This window comes from Tribolium madens, unplaced genomic scaffold, assembly GCF_015345945.1.
Source record: "Tribolium madens isolate multiple individuals breed KSU strain unplaced genomic scaffold, Tmad_KSU_1.1 Scaffold_96;HRSCAF=242;Tcas5.2_LG5, whole genome shotgun sequence".
Classification (NCBI taxonomy): domain Eukaryota; kingdom Metazoa; phylum Arthropoda; class Insecta; order Coleoptera; family Tenebrionidae; genus Tribolium; species Tribolium madens.
In genome coordinates, this window is record NW_025401068.1 from 14,685,250 (window position 1) to 14,703,086 (window position 17,837).

The 17,837-nt window shown below is 37.7% G+C and overlaps 5 protein-coding genes across 6 annotated transcripts; 2 read left to right on the forward strand and 3 right to left on the reverse strand.

Moving 5' to 3' along the window:
- The first annotated feature begins 5 nt into the window (after positions 1-5).
- Positions 6-2,409, forward strand: LOC123013841 (kinesin-like protein KIF14). The gene is made up of 2 exons (XM_044412670.1): positions 6-1,278; positions 1,327-2,409. The coding sequence occupies exons 1-2, from the start codon at positions 97-99 to the stop codon at positions 2,254-2,256; spliced, it is 2,112 nt and encodes a 703-aa protein (XP_044268605.1). The 5' UTR covers positions 6-96; the 3' UTR covers positions 2,257-2,409.
- LOC123013840 (histone-lysine N-methyltransferase SETD2) lies at positions 2,384-7,904 on the reverse strand. 2 transcript variants are annotated; one of them, XM_044412668.1, is made up of 10 exons: positions 7,736-7,904; positions 6,117-7,682; positions 5,941-6,069; positions 5,749-5,894; positions 5,413-5,566; positions 5,084-5,363; positions 3,488-5,033; positions 3,080-3,438; positions 2,713-3,033; positions 2,384-2,664 (listed from the first exon to the last, which is right to left on the reverse strand). In XM_044412668.1, exons 2-10 carry the CDS (start codon positions 7,604-7,606, stop codon positions 2,503-2,505), a joined length of 4,587 nt encoding a protein of 1,528 aa, XP_044268603.1. In that variant the 5' UTR covers positions 7,607-7,682; positions 7,736-7,904; the 3' UTR covers positions 2,384-2,502. The 2 variants fall into 2 exon arrangements, with proteins under 2 accessions (XP_044268603.1, XP_044268604.1); XM_044412669.1 differs by having other exon boundaries at positions 7,745-7,901.
- A 1,514-nt stretch (positions 7,905-9,418) lies between these two features.
- Positions 9,419-10,849, reverse strand: LOC123013842 (pyridine nucleotide-disulfide oxidoreductase domain-containing protein 1). The gene has a single exon (XM_044412672.1). It carries the CDS (start codon positions 10,847-10,849, stop codon positions 9,464-9,466), a length of 1,386 nt encoding a protein of 461 aa, XP_044268607.1. The 3' UTR covers positions 9,419-9,463.
- On the reverse strand, positions 10,849-11,461 carry LOC123013844 (28S ribosomal protein S18b, mitochondrial). The gene has a single exon (XM_044412674.1). The coding sequence runs from the start codon at positions 11,407-11,409 to the stop codon at positions 10,849-10,851; it is 561 nt and encodes a 186-aa protein (XP_044268609.1). The 5' UTR covers positions 11,410-11,461.
- Positions 11,462-12,037: 576 nt separating this feature from the next.
- Positions 12,038-17,516, forward strand: LOC123013193 (serine/threonine-protein phosphatase 1 regulatory subunit 10-like). Its single transcript, XM_044411579.1, has 5 exons — positions 12,038-12,433; positions 12,660-12,757; positions 12,812-13,086; positions 13,143-14,156; positions 15,776-17,516. Exons 1-5 carry the CDS (start codon positions 12,431-12,433, stop codon positions 17,068-17,070), a joined length of 2,685 nt encoding a protein of 894 aa, XP_044267514.1. The 5' UTR covers positions 12,038-12,430; the 3' UTR covers positions 17,071-17,516.
- Positions 17,517-17,837: the final 321 nt, after the last annotated feature.

Sequence of the window (17,837 nt, forward strand, 5' to 3'; positions counted from 1 at the left end):
GCGCAAGTCCACAATTTGACAATTTTGACGGTTTGAAATTTAAAAAGCTCGTGTTTGTGTGTTTATTTCTAATGAATATAAAAAATAAGGCAGAAAATGGCTTTACCATTACCTTCAACGCCCAAAACTCCATTTACAACACCAAAGAAAGTGCGTGCTATTCGCACTCCTGTTGCCGAAAATTCGGAAGCCTTCGTCGCCCCCACAACCCCCCGAAACCTCATGACTCCCAAAGCAAATAAAGCTGCAAATACCCCGGAATGCTTCAGTGCAGTGACACTCGAGACGCCCAATTCGGGCTTAAAGCGAAGAAGCAGTAAAGAGAAGTTCGACAGAGTGAGTAATTTAACAGTTGCTGTGCGAATTCGGCCGATGAATTCCCGGGAATTGGCGTGCGTGGGGGCTGCAAATGTTGTTAAAGTACGAAACCAGGAGCTGATCATTCGGTCCAACCCGTTGGGCAACTCTGCAATGAGTCTTGACCATGTCTTCCAATACGACCACGTTTTTTGGTCGTGTGATGAAAGCAGTTCGTTGTATTCGAGTCAGGAGGACGTTTTCTCCACTGTGGGACAGCCCCTCTTGAATAGTGCCTTCAGGGGGTACAACGCGTGTCTTTTCGCGTATGGCCAGACCGGGTCTGGCAAAAGCTTCAGCATGATGGGGCCCACTACTTGTGATATTGTCGATATTGACTCGGAATTCTCCGGAATTACGCCACGTTTCTGCCGGGAGTTATTCGAGAGAAGCCAACTCCTGGCCCCAAAATCGTCGGTTTCAATCGAAGTTAGTTATTTTGAAATTTACAATGAGAAAATTCACGATTTACTTGCCATCTCAAATTCGGCGAACAAAATGCCGTTGAAAGTGAGGGAACACCCGGAATGGGGGCCCTACGTTGTCGATTTGAGTGTCCACAACGTCAAGTCGTACAAAGAGTTGCGAAATTGGTTGCTTTTGGGGAACAAAAACAGGGCAACTGCTGCGACCACAATGAATGAAAAGTCGTCACGATCTCACAGTATTTTTTCGATTGAATTGTGCCTAACTGAAGGACTCGGTGAAAACGACACTAGTCGAAGAAGCAAAGTTAGTTTAATTGACTTAGCAGGGAGCGAAAGGCTTGTAGGGTCACAAAACAGTGATGAAAAAATTCGACAAGGTGTAAGCATTAACAAGTCACTGTTGACACTTGGAAAAGTCATCTCGGCGCTAGCCGATCAAAAGAAAAACCAATTCGTGCCATACAGAGATTCAGTCTTGACTTGGTTATTGAAGGCAAGTCTTCAATCAAAAATATTCTCAATTAAATTTTTATTTTTTCAGGAAAGTCTCGGTGGTAATTCATTGACTTGCATGTTAGCGACGATAACCCCGGCGAATACGCATTTGGATGAAACTTTAGCCACTTTACGATACGCGTGTCAAGCACGCACCATCGTAAATCGTGCCAGAATCAATGAAAATCCCCACGATCGTCTAATTCGCGAATTAAAGTCTGAAGTGCAAAGACTGAAGGCTCTGAAGCAGGACTACGAACGTCACTCTCTACTCAATTCGTCTTTCACTCAAGTCAATGTTAGCAACAGTGACGAATTGGACGAATTGAGAAGCAAGTTGCAACAAGCTGAAGAAAAATTGCTCACCGCTGAAGACAGTTGGAAGCAAAGATTCATGGAGAGTACGAAATTGCAACTGAAAGAGTTGGCAGAGTCTGAAAAACGTCGCGAAGAGTTGGAGTCGAAAGTGAGAATAATGAATACAGTTGATACAAACTTGGATATCTCTCTATACAAGACTAATTTTTTGGAAAAATTGGAAAATGTTCTTACAGAGGAGGAGTCTGTAGATGAGCGCCAAAATCTTTACAGTATTGTCGATTATTGTTATGAGAATAATTTGCGGTGTAGTTTGACTGCGTCTGGGGTAACAATTTTTGACGCTGGCAACAGAAAGCAAACTGTTGTTTTATTAAAGGATGTTAACAAAGTGAAGAATTTTGGAAATATCGGCGATTTTTTACAAAATTTAACGTGGACGGAGGTTAAGGACTCGAAAAAATTGTCAAAGAGTGAAGTTAGGTCTTCATTAAATCAAATTTATCAAATTTTAAATAGTTTACAACCGTCCGATAATGATAATAATTTAAATTTGTTGTTTGCTAAAGTCAATAAGTCACTGCAGGCTTTTGAAGCGGCTTTGTTACATAATTTAACTAGAAGTAATAGTCAAAAAACTGTTAGTTTTAATTTGTAGTTTATTTATTCTTAGTTTCTGTTTTGTAATTGTTGCATGTATATTTATTATTTTGACGTAAAAATAAATATTTTTTGATGAAGCGAGGCACAGGTTGAAAGAGTGACTAAAGGCAAATATTTCATTTGATAATAAACGTATTCACCTACTTTATTATAAATTATTATTCACACATTATTTGCGTCTCGCACAATTGAAAAATGAAATGATTTTTATCACAGACAAATACAAAAAAAAGTGATCAAATCAATAATCCGGCTCATCATTGCGCTTCTGATAATTTTCTCCAAACTTACTCATGTATTTCCGAATATATTCCTTCGCTTTTGCTTTAACATTTTCAGTGCAGACTAAATCTTCAATCTTCTCAATATGTTTCATTTCTTTCAACATAACAAAATGAGTCAACTGAAACACAAAATTAAAATTTCACACCAAAACTAGTATCACACTCACTTTTCTAGCTAAATGTTTAAAATCATCAGTATTCGTAATTCTCCCTTCTTTACAATCCGGTTTTCTGTACGCATTAAGAACACTGACGACAACAGTCGCCATATTAGACCGGAAAAGCTCTTTAATTTTCTTGGCAGTTTCGCTGTTAGAATCAGTCATTTCTTTCATTTTTAATTTTATAGTACTTTTGGAGCGCTTCTCTTTCACGTGTTTTTTCGTCTGTTGGACGATCATTTCCTTCTCCCGTTTCAACTTTTCTTTATTTAGTTTGTAGCGTTTCAAATCTTCTTTGAATTGTAATCGATCCTCTTCAGTCCTCGGCTGTTTCAAAATTAAAATAAATTAAACAAAAAAATTTTTTACTTACACTAATAATAATTTCCTGGACCAGTCCAGCTCGCCTTTTCTTACCACCAGACTGCACTTTTTCGTCTTTCGATTCTTTTTCATTGCTTTCTTCAATCTGAGCTGTCTCTTCGTCATTTTCCTCACAAACTTGACTAGTTTCAAGTTTGGGTTCGTCTTCTTTTTCTTCTTGCACGGGACTAGCTTCTTCATCTTCGTTTTTAATAGGGGTAGGTAATGTCATTTTTACTTGTTTTTCCATCTGCTTTCTCACTTGCATCAACAATTTCGAATCGTCTACATCATCGTCACTATCTGACTCATCTGAGGTTGTATCTGAACTCAAACTACTCGTATCTGAGCTTGAAGTCGTCTCACTCGCTGCAAAATACAATTAGTGCGGTGTTAATTAAAAGTTTAACAAATTTACTGTCATCTAAGTCTTCCTGTGGTTGCGAAAATGGGGGTGGTTCCCATTGACTTGTCCTGATTTTGATGTGATAATAATAAGGGCGTCCATACTTGTCTTTGGCACATTTCCATTTCGGTGGCAATTTCACTGGGGGTGGAATGGGTCCCATGAATTTCACCTGCGAGTAATCCTCCTCTTTCGTCACTTCTTCCTGGTATGGAAGACTGGGTAACGTGTGTAGGGGGTTTACACTGCTTGGGATCATTCCAGGGGCGTGCAAATAGGGATAATTGGGATTGCTCAGTCCTGACACAACGGGTGGATTTTGAGGGTTGAAAATAACATTGGGGTTTTGGATGGGGTAATTCTGCCATTGCCCGATTTGGGGATTCCATATGCACTGGTACCCCCTGTTTGGGTCAAACGGGGCTGTTAGACGGGGATCGGTCCCGAGGAGTATACAGTGTTGCTCATGTTGCCTCCACATCTCTCTCTGCTTTCGCCGTCTTTCCTCCTCTCTCTGTTCCACTTGCAACGCAAACATTTTCCGTCTCTCGTATTTACCTAATTTGGGGAAGTTGGCTATCGTCCTGTCTTCCAATTTGATATTTTTGCGTACTGTATTATCGACTTTATCAATGGATCTGTATCGTTTTAAAATCCGATAGCGACTTTCGCTTTTCTTTTCAGCGTCTTGTTCTAAACCCAAACCGGCTATGTAACCCCGATTTGCTTCCCTTTCGTGCTCTTTCATTTGTTCGATTCGTTCCTTTTTCGGTATTTTGAAAACTTCCTTCAAGTTGGACCACTCTTCTAGCAGTTTTAACGCCAAAGCTGTGATCTCTTCCTGGTAGTTAGGCTCATCAGGTTTCACTTCCGGTTTCACAATTTTAGTTTCAGTTGGTAATGGAGACGAGGTGATGTCTTCTTCTTGGAAAATGCTCGAAATTTCATCGGCTAATTCTTTCCCATGTGTATTTGTAAAACCCACATTTTCTGAGGTTCCTTGAAACTCCATTCCTCGTGATTTTCGTATTTCCACGTCCTCCTCCATTGTGACATCCTTCACTTCTTCTTCTTTTACAAGATTGTTTTCTTCTTTTTCTTTTACTAGATTTTCTTCTTTTTTCTGGTCATCTGTCGGTGTTTGACTTGGGTCCTGATCGGTTTGAGGTGACGAGCTATCAGAATCCATCGGTAAGTCGTTTCCTTTCCCAGAGGACCATTTTTCAACAGTTGGTAACACTTTACTATCTTGCAGCATCGTTTTATTGGGGATTGGTAACGTTGCTAATGTTTGTAACATTTCCAATCTGAGCGATTCGTATTTTTTATCAGTCTTTGCCAAATCTTGAGCATCGGTCATGTAGCCATGCATGAGTCTCAACCCGTGATAATCCAAGAAGAGTCTTCTGCAGGGCAATTCGCCCCTTCTCAAGACTCTCAATAATTTTGCCCGTTGAGCAGGTTCTTTGGCTCTTACCATCAATCTGCTCAATTTTAAAGTATGAGCTTGGTTCTTCAATCCTGTGGTCACCAACATCTCAATTTCGTCATCCAGTTGCTGAAAATTAACAAAATTGAGATAAAAATCGTCATGTGAGACCAACCAACATCTAAATCCTCGAACAGTTCTTTTCGCGGTTTTTTCCGTGGTGATCGCTTTTTCTTCTCTTTCACTGGAGGTTTTGGAACTTTTTCAACACTCTTGGGCTCTTTTACTTCACTGTCTATTTTCTCAGTTTCGGGTTTATCTTCCTCGACTTTGTCTTTTATTTCTTCAGCTTCTTCCTCTTCTTCGTCTTCCTCGTCCTCGTCATCTTCATCTTCCGGTTCTTCTCCCAACCAGCCGCGACAAAGGGAAGACTCGCAGTAACATTTCTGCGCCTCTTTCCTATTTTTTAATAATTTATTTTAAATTATTTCAAAAGGAAATTGATTACCCATAACGTTGAAATCTATAATCAAAGGTGATTTCTTCACCCGCTAAGATAGTACGAGTGCTGAAAAATCCGATTCTTAACTCTCCGTTCACAGTCCATTTTTGCGTTTCAGCGTTTGGGTCACAGGAGTGGTTAATGAAACGGGAAATATTTCCTTAAAAAAATGTCAGTGAATTGAATAGAAAATAGTATATTAAAGAACAAGTTTTATAAGGGTTGATTTGCCATTATAAAACGAGTTTTTTATGCTATTTTTTATAATTTGCGCCCCCTTTTTCTTATTTTAATTTAAAAAAATGTATTATAGACGCAAATTAGAAAAAAAATTATATGTACCCTTCATTGTTGCATCTATTATAGCATCAGCTCGCAATGACATGAAGTAGTAATGTTTGTTTTTATCATTTGAGTAGTCGTCAGCCCGGTTATCAAATTCTTCAGGATCCAACACTTCGCCAACATATTCCAAAATAAATTCACCACTGAAAAAAAAAATGTAGGAATAAGAAAATCAGTTAAAAAACTTACTAAGGGATATTTGCTGCAGCCCTCAACCCGAGTCCCTTCTTCTCAGTTTTAAAAACTTCAACTGGGGCAAATTGCGACTTCTGAAACTTTTTATTGGTACATCTGTCTCCAACCGGACATAAACCCCCACTAAAAAGGCGATTTAGGTAAAATAATACAAAATAGTCGGTTTTTACCATTCTATCATTAACAACCGATTTAAACAATCCTCCCCACAGCCCAATTCGCCTCTTTCCATCTCCTCCGGCGTGAGGAAACAATCACAAGTCATTTTTTTCGCTTCTTTACAGGACATGCGATCAGTCAAATACAGATTTTCCTTCAAATGCACAAACTGTTTTAATCGCGTGGTTACTTCTTCGTCATGAGTTGGTTTTGGTTTATTTTCCAAATTGTTGGCTTCTGCGATTTTCTCACTGTCTCCGCAAGTTTCCATTACAACAGCAGCTGGTGTAAGAACGTTCATTTCTAGTTCACTTGATCTCCTCCATCTCGATTTGACTTTAACTGGTTTGTTGTCAGTTTCAGTAACTGGAAGTGGAGTAGCAGATTCTGAAGACTTGTCTGACTGGAGAGTTGGTGATTCTTTATTTTCTTCAAGAGACACTTTGGCTGATTTGACTAAACCGTGGCCTTTTGAGCGCTGTTTTAAAACATTAATTGATTTGATTCTGCTAGAACGCCTCACTTCCTCATTGGGTTCTTTCTTCGGTTTTGGTTTGGCTTTCTTTTTAGGAGGGTTCTTCTTAGGTTCTCGGGGTTTAGGGACCTTCTTATTCGGTTTTGGGGCCTCAATAAGTGGTTTTATGGGTTCTTCAACTTTGTCAACTTCCTGTGGAACAACTTTATCAGTTTCAGGTGTCTCCTCTGTGGTTTCCATTAGTTGAAACGACTCTTCTTTCTTTTCTTCGGGTTTATCTTCGATCTTTGTTTCTTCATGTTTATCATCAATCTTTGTTTCTTCAATATTTGTCGTCTCAGGGGCCGATTCTTCAAGTTTTGCCTCATCAAGCTTCATTTCTTCAACGTTTTCCTCTGTTTTTGTTTCTTCCGGTTTTTCCTGCACTTCGTTATTTGTCTCTGGAGTCTCATGTGTCTCAGTTTCATCGTCAATAATTATAACTTCTGCGTTTTCCACAGCAGGGACAAATTCTTCAGTGATGTACTCATACTCTCCACATCCGTCAATCTCTATCACTTCTTCCACCACACTTTCTTCACTGCTATTTTCATTTTCAATTCCTGATTTTGTCTCGCAAGACTCCTCCACATTGAGGCTTTCAAGCTGTTCCCTGATTTCACAAGTGTCAGTTTCTTCAGGTTCAGTCGTTTCCATGAAATTTGCATCCATTTTGAGGAAAACTTGCTCAATGGGTTCTGTTGGTAAATCCTCTTCGGTGTTTTTATCCATTTCAAGTGGCTCAGAGTCTGTTGACCTAACCTCAATTTTATTTTTTTTCGTTGCAGCTTTCTTGGCTTTAGGGACGGCTTTTCCTTTTTTAACTGCGGCCTTTGTGGTCAATTTCGGTAGTTTTGCCACTTTGGCAACATTTGCTTTGCTGTTTTCGGGATTTGCATCGGTCTTTTTCCCAGACCTAGTTGACATTTTACTTGCTACGAAAGTGACTCGGTTTTGCCCCCCACGCTTCTTCTTCGGTGGCATCATGAATCAACTTTGCGTTATTAAAACCGATTCTACTGCCCTGTACATAAATTTCCTAGTTATTCCCATGCATAAGTAACTAAAAAGGCGTTTTTGAAATATCATTAATTTCTATTAAAGCACACAAATTACCACACTCACAAACTCTCTATTGGTTAATTAGCTTATTAACTCTTTCATTTTCAATTAGAAATGCTGACTTGCTCCTAAACACACACAAACATTATTTATCAACAACACAACCACTGAACATTTAGGGATGTTTGCACGTTTGGAGCTGCTACCACCAACATAACGTAAACACAAAACTTTTGAGTACTACTGCCAGGAAGTATCACTGCTGCCTTTAAATTAAAAAAAAATTAAATATTTCCCATTTTCTTATTTATTTTTTTAAATAATGTCCACTAAAAAACCCAATAAATGATTCGGTTTTTGTATAATGAAAAGCTTTTTTTATTGTCCGCTTACAAATGAAATACAGGGTGTTTCACATAATTTTACGTGGCCTACGCCTGTAAGATGCAATCAATAATACATATTCCGATACGAACTTGATTACAAATTTTGAAAAATTGAATAATCTTCTCTAGTTTGTTCACCCTTTCAAAAATTACAATGTTTTTAGTTAATGATTAAGATAGATAAACTAGAATCATGTTCATGCCATCTCTAGCTAGAAAAATAGCTAATTGTTTCTGAAAAACTGCAGTTTATGACTATTAATGTAATAGTGATTAGTTTGACAACTACTGTCATGGGTTTCCAAAAATTAAATATGTAATTAAAAGTGTATTTTTTGTATCCAGTGTTCTGTGACTTTTGTATATTTTGATGCGTACAGTTGGAGACAAAATACTTGAGTGACATTATTTAATGTCATTATTATATCATGTCATTATTTAATGTCAACAATTTTGTAAAGCATGTTTTAGGACTGTTAACCTTATTTTTACCTACTGTCAATGATAGTTGACAAGTTGTACATATTTTTGATAGAAATATATAATAGCTGTCATTAATTTGAAATTGGCATTCATTTTAACGTTAAAGCTTGAATTACATTAAAGTGTCGACCAAAGTATTTTGTCACCAACTGTACATTAGGCGCAAGCCTCGTAAAGTTATGTGAAACATCCTGTATACAGTAGAAGTCTCGTTGTAGTTCACTTTATAGGGTCCAAAATTTGTATTAATTTATTTTGAACCATCTTTGGAATTAATTAAGTGTCTCATCATTTCTAGTTCCAAAAATTTTAAAATTCTTAGGCAGATCATAAGTAGTTTTAAACTATTACGTGTATTTCTTAACACAGAATTTAAAGTCGGTAATAAATGGGTAGGTATTTTTACAATTTTACAATTACAATTTTTATATCGAGATCAAAATAATTTGTAATCGAGTCATCCTTGAATCCGAAAACGTATGTCTGTAAAACGTCAAATAAAATGACAAGCCGAAAGGTAAAATGACATTATCAAAAAGATGATTTCAATAATTAAATTTAATTTTTCTTAAAAAAGAACGGTCCTATTGTTATATCAGTACGTCTGCGACTAATTCCTGCCCTTTTTTCCGTTTTACCTTTCAACTTATTATGAACAAGGCCGGTCCTACGAAAAAACCTGGTTTTACCTTTCAACTTATTTGACATTTCATGTGCAGTGTTCAAAAATAGACATACGTTTTCAAATTCAAAGACAAATTATCTTGTTTTCTCGATAGAACCTTAAAAATGATGTTCTAAAAACTAACTAAAAATTCCCTCAAACTACACATTCTTACGATTCAAAGCTAAGAAATGATGAAAAGACTCATGACTCAAAAATTTATTAACAACTACAAAATTTGCAACACAATCAATCAAAATAGTCCTCAATATCAATGTTTGGGTTCAAAATGTCGTCCCCATAGGGCCCCAAATCCAACTGATTCAAAATTAAATTCTCGCACATTTCCTCCAAATCGGTATCGCCGATAAGAACAGCCCCTTGCAATTTATTGTCTTCGAGAACGAACTTAATGTATTCCTTCTCCTTGGTCATTCGTAGCAAAATTTCATAATTCCGCCCCAACTTCTGGCCGTTATAAAGCCCCAATAAGATTACTTTATACCCGAAAAGTTTCGTCGAATGTGCAAACATCTCAAAGCAAAAGTCTTGCAATAAAGCCTCGTTTTTGGAATGGGCTGACATGCATTTGGCCGCGTAGCAGCCCATTTGTCTCGCTTGCGTCCACAGCTTCATCTGGAACCAGTGTTTAGCTGGGGGCCAACTGGCGGTGCAAATGTCCCCCGCGGCGTAGACGTCTTTGAGGGAAGTCTGCATGAATTCGTTGACTTGGAGACCCCCATCTTCAGACCTTGCAAATTCGTGTGAAGTCGTAAAGTTTCGACGTGGGAGCACCCCGGTTGCGGAAACGACAAGGTCGCAAGGGATTCTCAAACTGTTGGTTAAAGTGACTTGAATTGGGAAATCGGAGTTTTCCAAAACTTCCACACTTGTGACCTCTGCTTCATAGTGAATCTTCATGTCGGTGTTTGCGGGGGCTTTGCCCCCGGTTATGGACAGGTTTTTGTACCAATCGGGCCCCAAAGCGGCCCCAGACCTGGTGAAGTTGTCCTCGCTGTATCTCATTCTTCTATACACTGGTTCCTGGGGTGATTTTCCTTGGGTTAAAGCGGGTTGGAAAAATTCAGCAGCGCCAGGGTCGACGAAAGTGGCAGAAATGTGTTTATCGCGGACCACCCAATGCACGTCCACATTCCTAATTTTGAAAACTACCTCTGATGCTATGCCCCCGTTTCCGACTACAACAACTTTTTTCGCTGTTTTCAGTCTCTCGACGAAATTTTCAACGGAATCGGTGTCTCTAATCCCAATGATTTGAGGAAATGAGGAAGCTTGCGGGATTAGTTTTGGCTCAGCCCCCATACACAAGCATAAAAACCCGTATTTAATTTTGCTAGAAGACGTGATTACGAAGTGTTCAGTGTCATTGATTTCAGTTAGTTTATCATGGACAACAGTCACATTTAAATATTTATTTGTTAAATAACTTGAATCGGTTTCAGAAATATCAAAATCGGTCAAAGTTCGCGTAATTGCGTGCAAATTTGTAACAGTTTTAATAAGAGATGATTCACTAATTAAAATGATTGTTTTCTCAGGTTCCAAAAACGCTAAAGTTTCTGCACAACTAACGCCAGCAATCCCTCCTCCCACTACAACAAAAGTAGCCTCCATTATTGCCTCAATTCTGGGTAAAACTCAGAGTAATCGTAATGTCTCGGGGGCACATCAAAGGTGATTAGCCCGCTGTCAACAGCCCTTCTTATAGCCACTAGCAATTCCTGATGTTTTCTCTGGCACAACCCTGTTTTGGAATAACTCAAAATACTACCCGTGTGTTGACAAACGAACTGTTTCAGCAATTCAACGTTATTTTCATGTAAAACCAAGTATTCGTCTCGGCAGATTGGACAGGGGTTTCCGCATGAAATTTGCCCCCCGCGAACGCACGTTTTTCGCGTCTTCCGTGGAGGAATGGACCCTTTGTGGTTTCGGCGGTACAGCACCCACACAGGCTGGTCCCCGTATGTTTGTCTGTAAGCAGCGCTTTTTAGATACCTGATACTTGTTTCAACGGGGATGGGTTTTGTGCGGTCTTTGGTTATTTCACGAACTTCCAGTTTTGGTTCTGCAGATGAGACGGCTTCAAATGCATTGAACGCTGCCGATATGGTGAAAGTGCGCTTCCATAAAGGGTTTTCAGCGAAATTTTTCACTAGTAATGAGGAGAACATTGCGGAATCTGAGGTTAGGGCCGGATTCAAATGTCATATTTGTCAACTTGGGACTGCAGGAGTCAAAGTTATAACTGTGCTCATATTTATTTAATTATGTTTCTTTTTTTTCTTAAAACGCAAATTTGTGCAAAACGAATACAGTTTAGTCCCAAATAAATATATAAAAAATTGGTAAAAAAACACCAATTGTTTTATTTTATTACAAAGTTTTTATAATTTAATGCTTTGCTACTTGCATTAGACTTAATAAATATAAACTCAAATAAATGTTGCATTTTGTGGGCAAAATCTTTTTTTTTTAATAATAAATTAGAGTTTTATTGATTCATTTTTAAGTTCACATCCGGCAATGCTGCCAAAATTATCGTAGCGACCTCATAAAAATTAACTAAGATGGTTTAGGGTTTTTACGTTTCTTTCGTTTTAGGTTATTATTTGACCCGATTTTTTTCACATTTTGCCTCTGTTGAATATTTTTTTGGTTTGCTAAAAAAGTGTTTTTAATTTTAAATACTAATTTCAGTATTTTTGAGGCGAGAAACTTGCAAAAAATTGGATAAAAAGTGTAATTTGAATCAAGTGGGCATGCGCGATGTGTTTCACTTCCGCCATTTTATTTATTCCCGTCTCCAACAATCTCAAAATCGATTCATTTCCGCTCAATTCATGGTGGAAAACGTATAGCTTGCATCTTTTAGTGCAAAAATTTTGCGATTTTCTTTGAGAATTTGTCGTAATTCATACCTAATTATAGAGAAATAATAGCGTAAATCATTTTAAATAATCAGATAAGTTGTTTTAAACTAATTCTCATTGTAAAGAAAACGGGTTCGTTCGACGTATGGTAGCCGTAATGGAAGACAGGGCGTTGTCTCCACCAGGATAGATTTTAAGTTAAATTTCTGGTTTATTTATCGAACAATTGTGTCATGCTACGATTGTTTAAGAAGAATTCAGCTGAATTGACTCGATTATAGTGTTTTTATTTGTAGTGCGACAAGTTTTAGGATTTTTGAAAATGGTAAGATGTTAAAGACAATTTGTAATTAATAAAATCTGTTTAATTTAAATTGCGTTTTCATAGTATATGCATTTCTATGTGTATCGTAATTAAAATTCGGCATTAATTTTTTTATCCAATTTTGGTTATTTAGCAGCCATGTTGATGACGTCATCGTTTTCTTGTCTTTGACAATTTTGACAGATGTTTGACATTTCACTAGTTAAAAAAAATATTTTTATTGCAGCCGCGCATCGATCCCTTCCAGCTGTTGAAATGCTTATCAGTCTTGTTGGGTCCTGAAGGGGGCATCCTTTCGCGAGACGAAGTACCACGCCTTGTCAAGTAAGTTAGTTTCTAATTGCATCACATTGCGAAATTGGCATTTTGTTCTTCTAGCTTAATGACTAAGTTTTCGAAAAAATTAGTCAGCAAATGTGTATATATTTTGATACTAAAAAGCACGGAACAATCATTAGTCAATTTGTTTATGGCTGAAGGTGGTTGGAATTTGATACACAATTGGTTACAAGATGCGATACATATCTCAAATTGGGATCTTGTCAAGGAGATCTTGAGCCTACTATTAATTACTCCTGTTGATGTTGAAAGATTGAAGTTGAACAATATCCCAAAATTGGTTAAAAGTTTATCCAAACTTGATGAAGTTAAAGGTAAGACTAGTTGAATTTTTGAGGGTATAATTTTTTAATTTTGGGTTAATTGTTAGGAGTTCAAGAGTTGTCCACTCAACTTGTACACGATTGGTTAGTTATAGTTAAAGGCAATAATAAATCTGAAGATGCTGCGGTAACCCAAGCTGTAGAAGCAATAAAGACTGAAAATGACGCGTCTGGCACGCCTGTTAACTCTGATAACATTGACACTGTAGATAGTTCACAAATAAAAACATCAGATGATCCACCAGATGAAGCAATAGCAACAAATACATTTTATAAAGTTACTGTCCGAGATGGTAAACAGGTAATCAGTAGAACAGCTTCTGTTGACGGCACGAATGAGTCTCCAACAGAAGTAGCTTCTGCTGAACCACCCCCAGAACCGGCTGAAATTAAGAAAGAAATAAAAGAAGAGAAATCTGATGATAAAAAATCAAGCGATAAAAGTAAATCAAAAAGTCGGTCTAGTTCTTCAAAACATAGCTCATCAAGTCGATCAAAAAGCAGTAGTAGTAGCAAAAGCAGCAGTAGTAAAGATAGGCATAAATCTAGCAGTTCTAAAAGTAGTAGTAGGGATAAAGACAGAGATAGGGATAGAGATAAAACGAAAAAAGATCACAAAGCTAATGGAGCTAAAGTCACTACTAGTAAAGATAAAACTGAATCTAAAGAGAAACAAGCGGAGAAAGATAAAGACACTCTTGCCAAGATCAAACCGCAAAGTATTGATAAATTAGGCCGAATTCCCAAAAAGACTGACGACAAAACGAAAGAAAATAAAGAAGTTAAAAAACCCACTATGTCTATTGAGGTCAGGAAAAATGCCGAAGAGCGTCCTAAAACAGTGAAAGTCTTCAATTCAAAGCGGCGTTCAACCGGTTTAGAGGAAGAAGCGAAACCGCCCCCACCTAGACCCACAAAGAAGCCGCCAGTTGTACTACCCAGCATTCCTCAGAAGAGGGCGTCGCCTGTTAAGGAGTTACCAACACCCCCAGAGAAGAAATTTAAAATGGAAATACCGGAACGACCAGGGGCCATTAAACTAATACCCCCAAAACCAAAACGTAAGTTCTACAAGTACTTTTATTTACGTGTTTCTCTTGTTTGCAGGTGTCAAACGGGAGGAATGTACCACAAGCAGCTGTTTTTCTTCTTTGCTGAGTGTCCTTACAGGGAATGGCAGAGCTCCTCATAAATCCCCCAAACTGTTCTTCAATATTATTATTATATTCATTTTTAATTACAGTTTCCGTGTTAAAAATGCACGAAAAATTACGTAAGAGGGTTGTGATTTTTGCGTGCATTTTTGCGTTTTGTTAAGCATTTGTATTAAATACATACCTAATTACCAACTTAGTGATCAGTGTCAGAGATGAAGAATCAAACAAGTGCGTCCGTGTTTTATTTTTCTACTGTAAAATAAGTATATTTATTTTTTTCAATAGGTACGCCGTGTGGTAAGTTCCAATTTGTAAATTCTGTAACATTTTAAAGCAATAAATAAAAAGACCTATCACATATTAAGGTATACAGGCAGGCCCTTTCCTTCCTACGCAACGCTAAATTATCTAAAAAATATTACAAAACCGTGTGCTTGTTCACACAGTTATAATAACCCATATCATTCAGTAAAAAAATACAAATACTGATAAAAGTGAATAGAAGTGCTACCAAAGGGCTTCCACACCAAGGCTACGATACACACGGGGCAAGCATTTGCTCGATTGAAATAAAACGAACAAATTATTTGGTAATTATAAATGATAGGTCGACCGCATGCTAAAAAAAGACCTGTTAAATACACAAATAAGTAAATAATTCAATGACGTAATCTGTTTAGATTGTAATAAGAGCGTATCAAACATCAGAGAGCGCATTTTACTAATTTTGGATTAGATTTTTTGCAGTTCGTCGGGAATCTGCTGGACATCTTCGAAGTTTACGTCTTCCTCAATTCCGCGTGACAGATTCTACCACAGAGGGTCCAGAGTTGTTACGTGCGTAAGTATGGGAAGTCTGTAAACTTCGAGATGAAAGTGCAGTCGACTCGTCAGTTATTTTTATAAAACAATAAAGCTAATTAACACGCAAAAATATCTATCAACATTTGACGGTGTTGGAAAGCCTAAAAAAGGTAGCAAAACCGGTGATTACACTGCGCTTGCGTTGTGTAAACATAGTTACCAAAGGTTTTCAGTGATTCCCAGAAACTCGCACTGTAGCAAAATGAGCTGGATTTAAACTAAAGAACACATAATTCACCACTGAATAACTCGATAAAACCTTCCGCTCTATCATGTTACTGTTTGCTATGTTTTTTATTCAGATAAAACATTCAAGTAACATAATCTTATTAGGTGTGGAATTTTGCCCGGAATTATGCAATTTGTAAAAAACAATTCGTTTCATTTTCTACCCGCTTGGATTAAAAAGGGGTGCAACAATATAATAGCACCTTGACATTCATTAAATATAATAGCAACAATTGTGTAATAGGAGTAATCATTGATTTTCTGAGCGACATTTTCCATGTATACATATTTTTTTTCCTTGATTATTTTAACTTGAAGGACGTTTGGTGAATTTACGAGGACTTTGTCAAAATGTTTTGATTTTATGTTAACAAAATGTTTGAATAAAAATGCATACAACAAAGGATTTTTAATTTTTGATTTGTTTCCAGCGCCTGTGTTGCAAGAAAGCGACATTTTCATGGACGCTCTTGCAGCTTCAGCGACGTCGAAAAAAGAGCCCAAGAAGCGAAAACGACGCCCGAGTGTCACAAAAGACACTCCAAGTTCCCCAACAACGCAAGAGCCCCAAACCCCAACATCTCCCGTCACCTCACCCATCGGTTTGAAAAATATTGCGGCGCCGAACTTTTATCAAGATACGTTACAAACGGAACAAAGTGAAGAAAAAGATGAAAATAAAGAAGAAATTGAACGATCAGGGACTCCGATCGAAGAGGAAGAGCGCCCGAGGACGGAGGGGGGCCTTAAAGGCGTTTTGGTCTACACCAAGAAGAAAGGTCCGAAAAAGTCGGTCAAATTCAACGATAATAATTTAACACAAGTCCGCTTTTTCGAATTGGACGAAACGGAGAGAGTGAATGTGACTAAGAATTTCATGGATATGGCCAAGATGGAGATGACGAGTGAGCGAGAGGCGTTGCAAATGTCACGGAAACTGCCTAACGAGGACATAATGGAGCCCCAAACGATGTGGAGGCTGCCTTACATAATCGATTTACCTGATCCTCTAGCAGCCCCCGGGTGCAAAAGCCTGGAGAAGGACATACAATTCGCTCGCGAAAAGAGTGTCCTTCAAGCCCTCTACTTCGACAAGAGGAAAATTCCGGATAGTCCGGAAGAACCAGTCCCGGAAACGCACCAAATGAGCGACCCCATCAACATTCCACTTGAAGACGCAGATAGCCAAGAAATGGACTTGCGGAACACCCCCTGGCCGGAGCCGAAGGGGTCGCCGCCACCAATGCAGGACAATCTGCCCCCTCAGATATTCTCCAACATGGCGGTGCCTTTCCAAAGCTTCCAGCCCCCAGCATTTCAAGGAATGCCGCCGAGGTTTGGGCCCCAGAACGGGCCGGGTGTTTTTGGGGGTCCTCCTAATATGATGCCGAATGGGAATATGATGGGGCCTCCGCCGGATATGATGCATCAGGGGCCCCTCAACCCTAATGCTTTCGGGCCGGAGAATTTCAATCCGATGATGAATGACAATAATTTCCAAATGCCGTTTAACCCCCCGAATATGGGGATGTTTCCGCCGAATAATTTTAATATGAATAGAGGAAGAGGAGGATTCAGGAGAGGGGGTAACAATGGACCATGGATCAGGATGAATGGTCCCGGAAACTGGAATCGGGGAGGGGGCAGGGGACGTTTGTGTAAAAATGTGAAAAATCATGGATATTGTAGAAATATGGATAAGTGTCCATTTATACATCCTAAATGAGCGACTTTTGAGGGTTTTAATTCGATTTAAGTGTTCTTGTGATATAGATAAGAGTGTAATTATAAACATTTTGTGATTTTTTTAAGTGTAGCCGACTTTTTTGAAGTACAAATTACTTAAACGTAGTTGTGACATATTTGATGAGGATGTTGTCATCCATTTTAATTTATTCAATTGTGATTTAGCGCTAGAATGAATGAGATAATCTGTACAGTACTATATCACCAGTGTAAATAATAATTATTAGGTATATTTTAAATATGTAAAGAGTAAGATTTTGTAAAATACATTTTGATGTTAATTTTTTTCAAACAAAGTTAATATAATGTTAATATTAATACAAATGGATATTTGTTAGTGACATTAATTTTATACCTACATTGCTTTTAAGAGCGATTATTTTCATTTTTTCAAATAAATTTTATAGGCACAGAATTTAACAGTTATGCACGTTTTTCATTATAACAATCTCGACCCATTTAACGCATTAAATTGAGGCCAAAAATAATTATCGAAAATTACGAATTAAAAACTCAAATTTTAGTGTTATGATAAAATATATTGTTCTAAATCTTCATCAGTATGTGGAGAGGATTATTTTTATACATTTATATAAAATAATACAGTGCGATCAAAAAGTCTGTCAATCAAGCAAGCGTAGAAATTTAAAACATGTTTTATGAATAAACACTAATTATTTTAGTTTGTTTTGAGACGTTTCATAGAATAATTCAATTTAATTAGCTCAATGTTTTAATTTTTAGAAA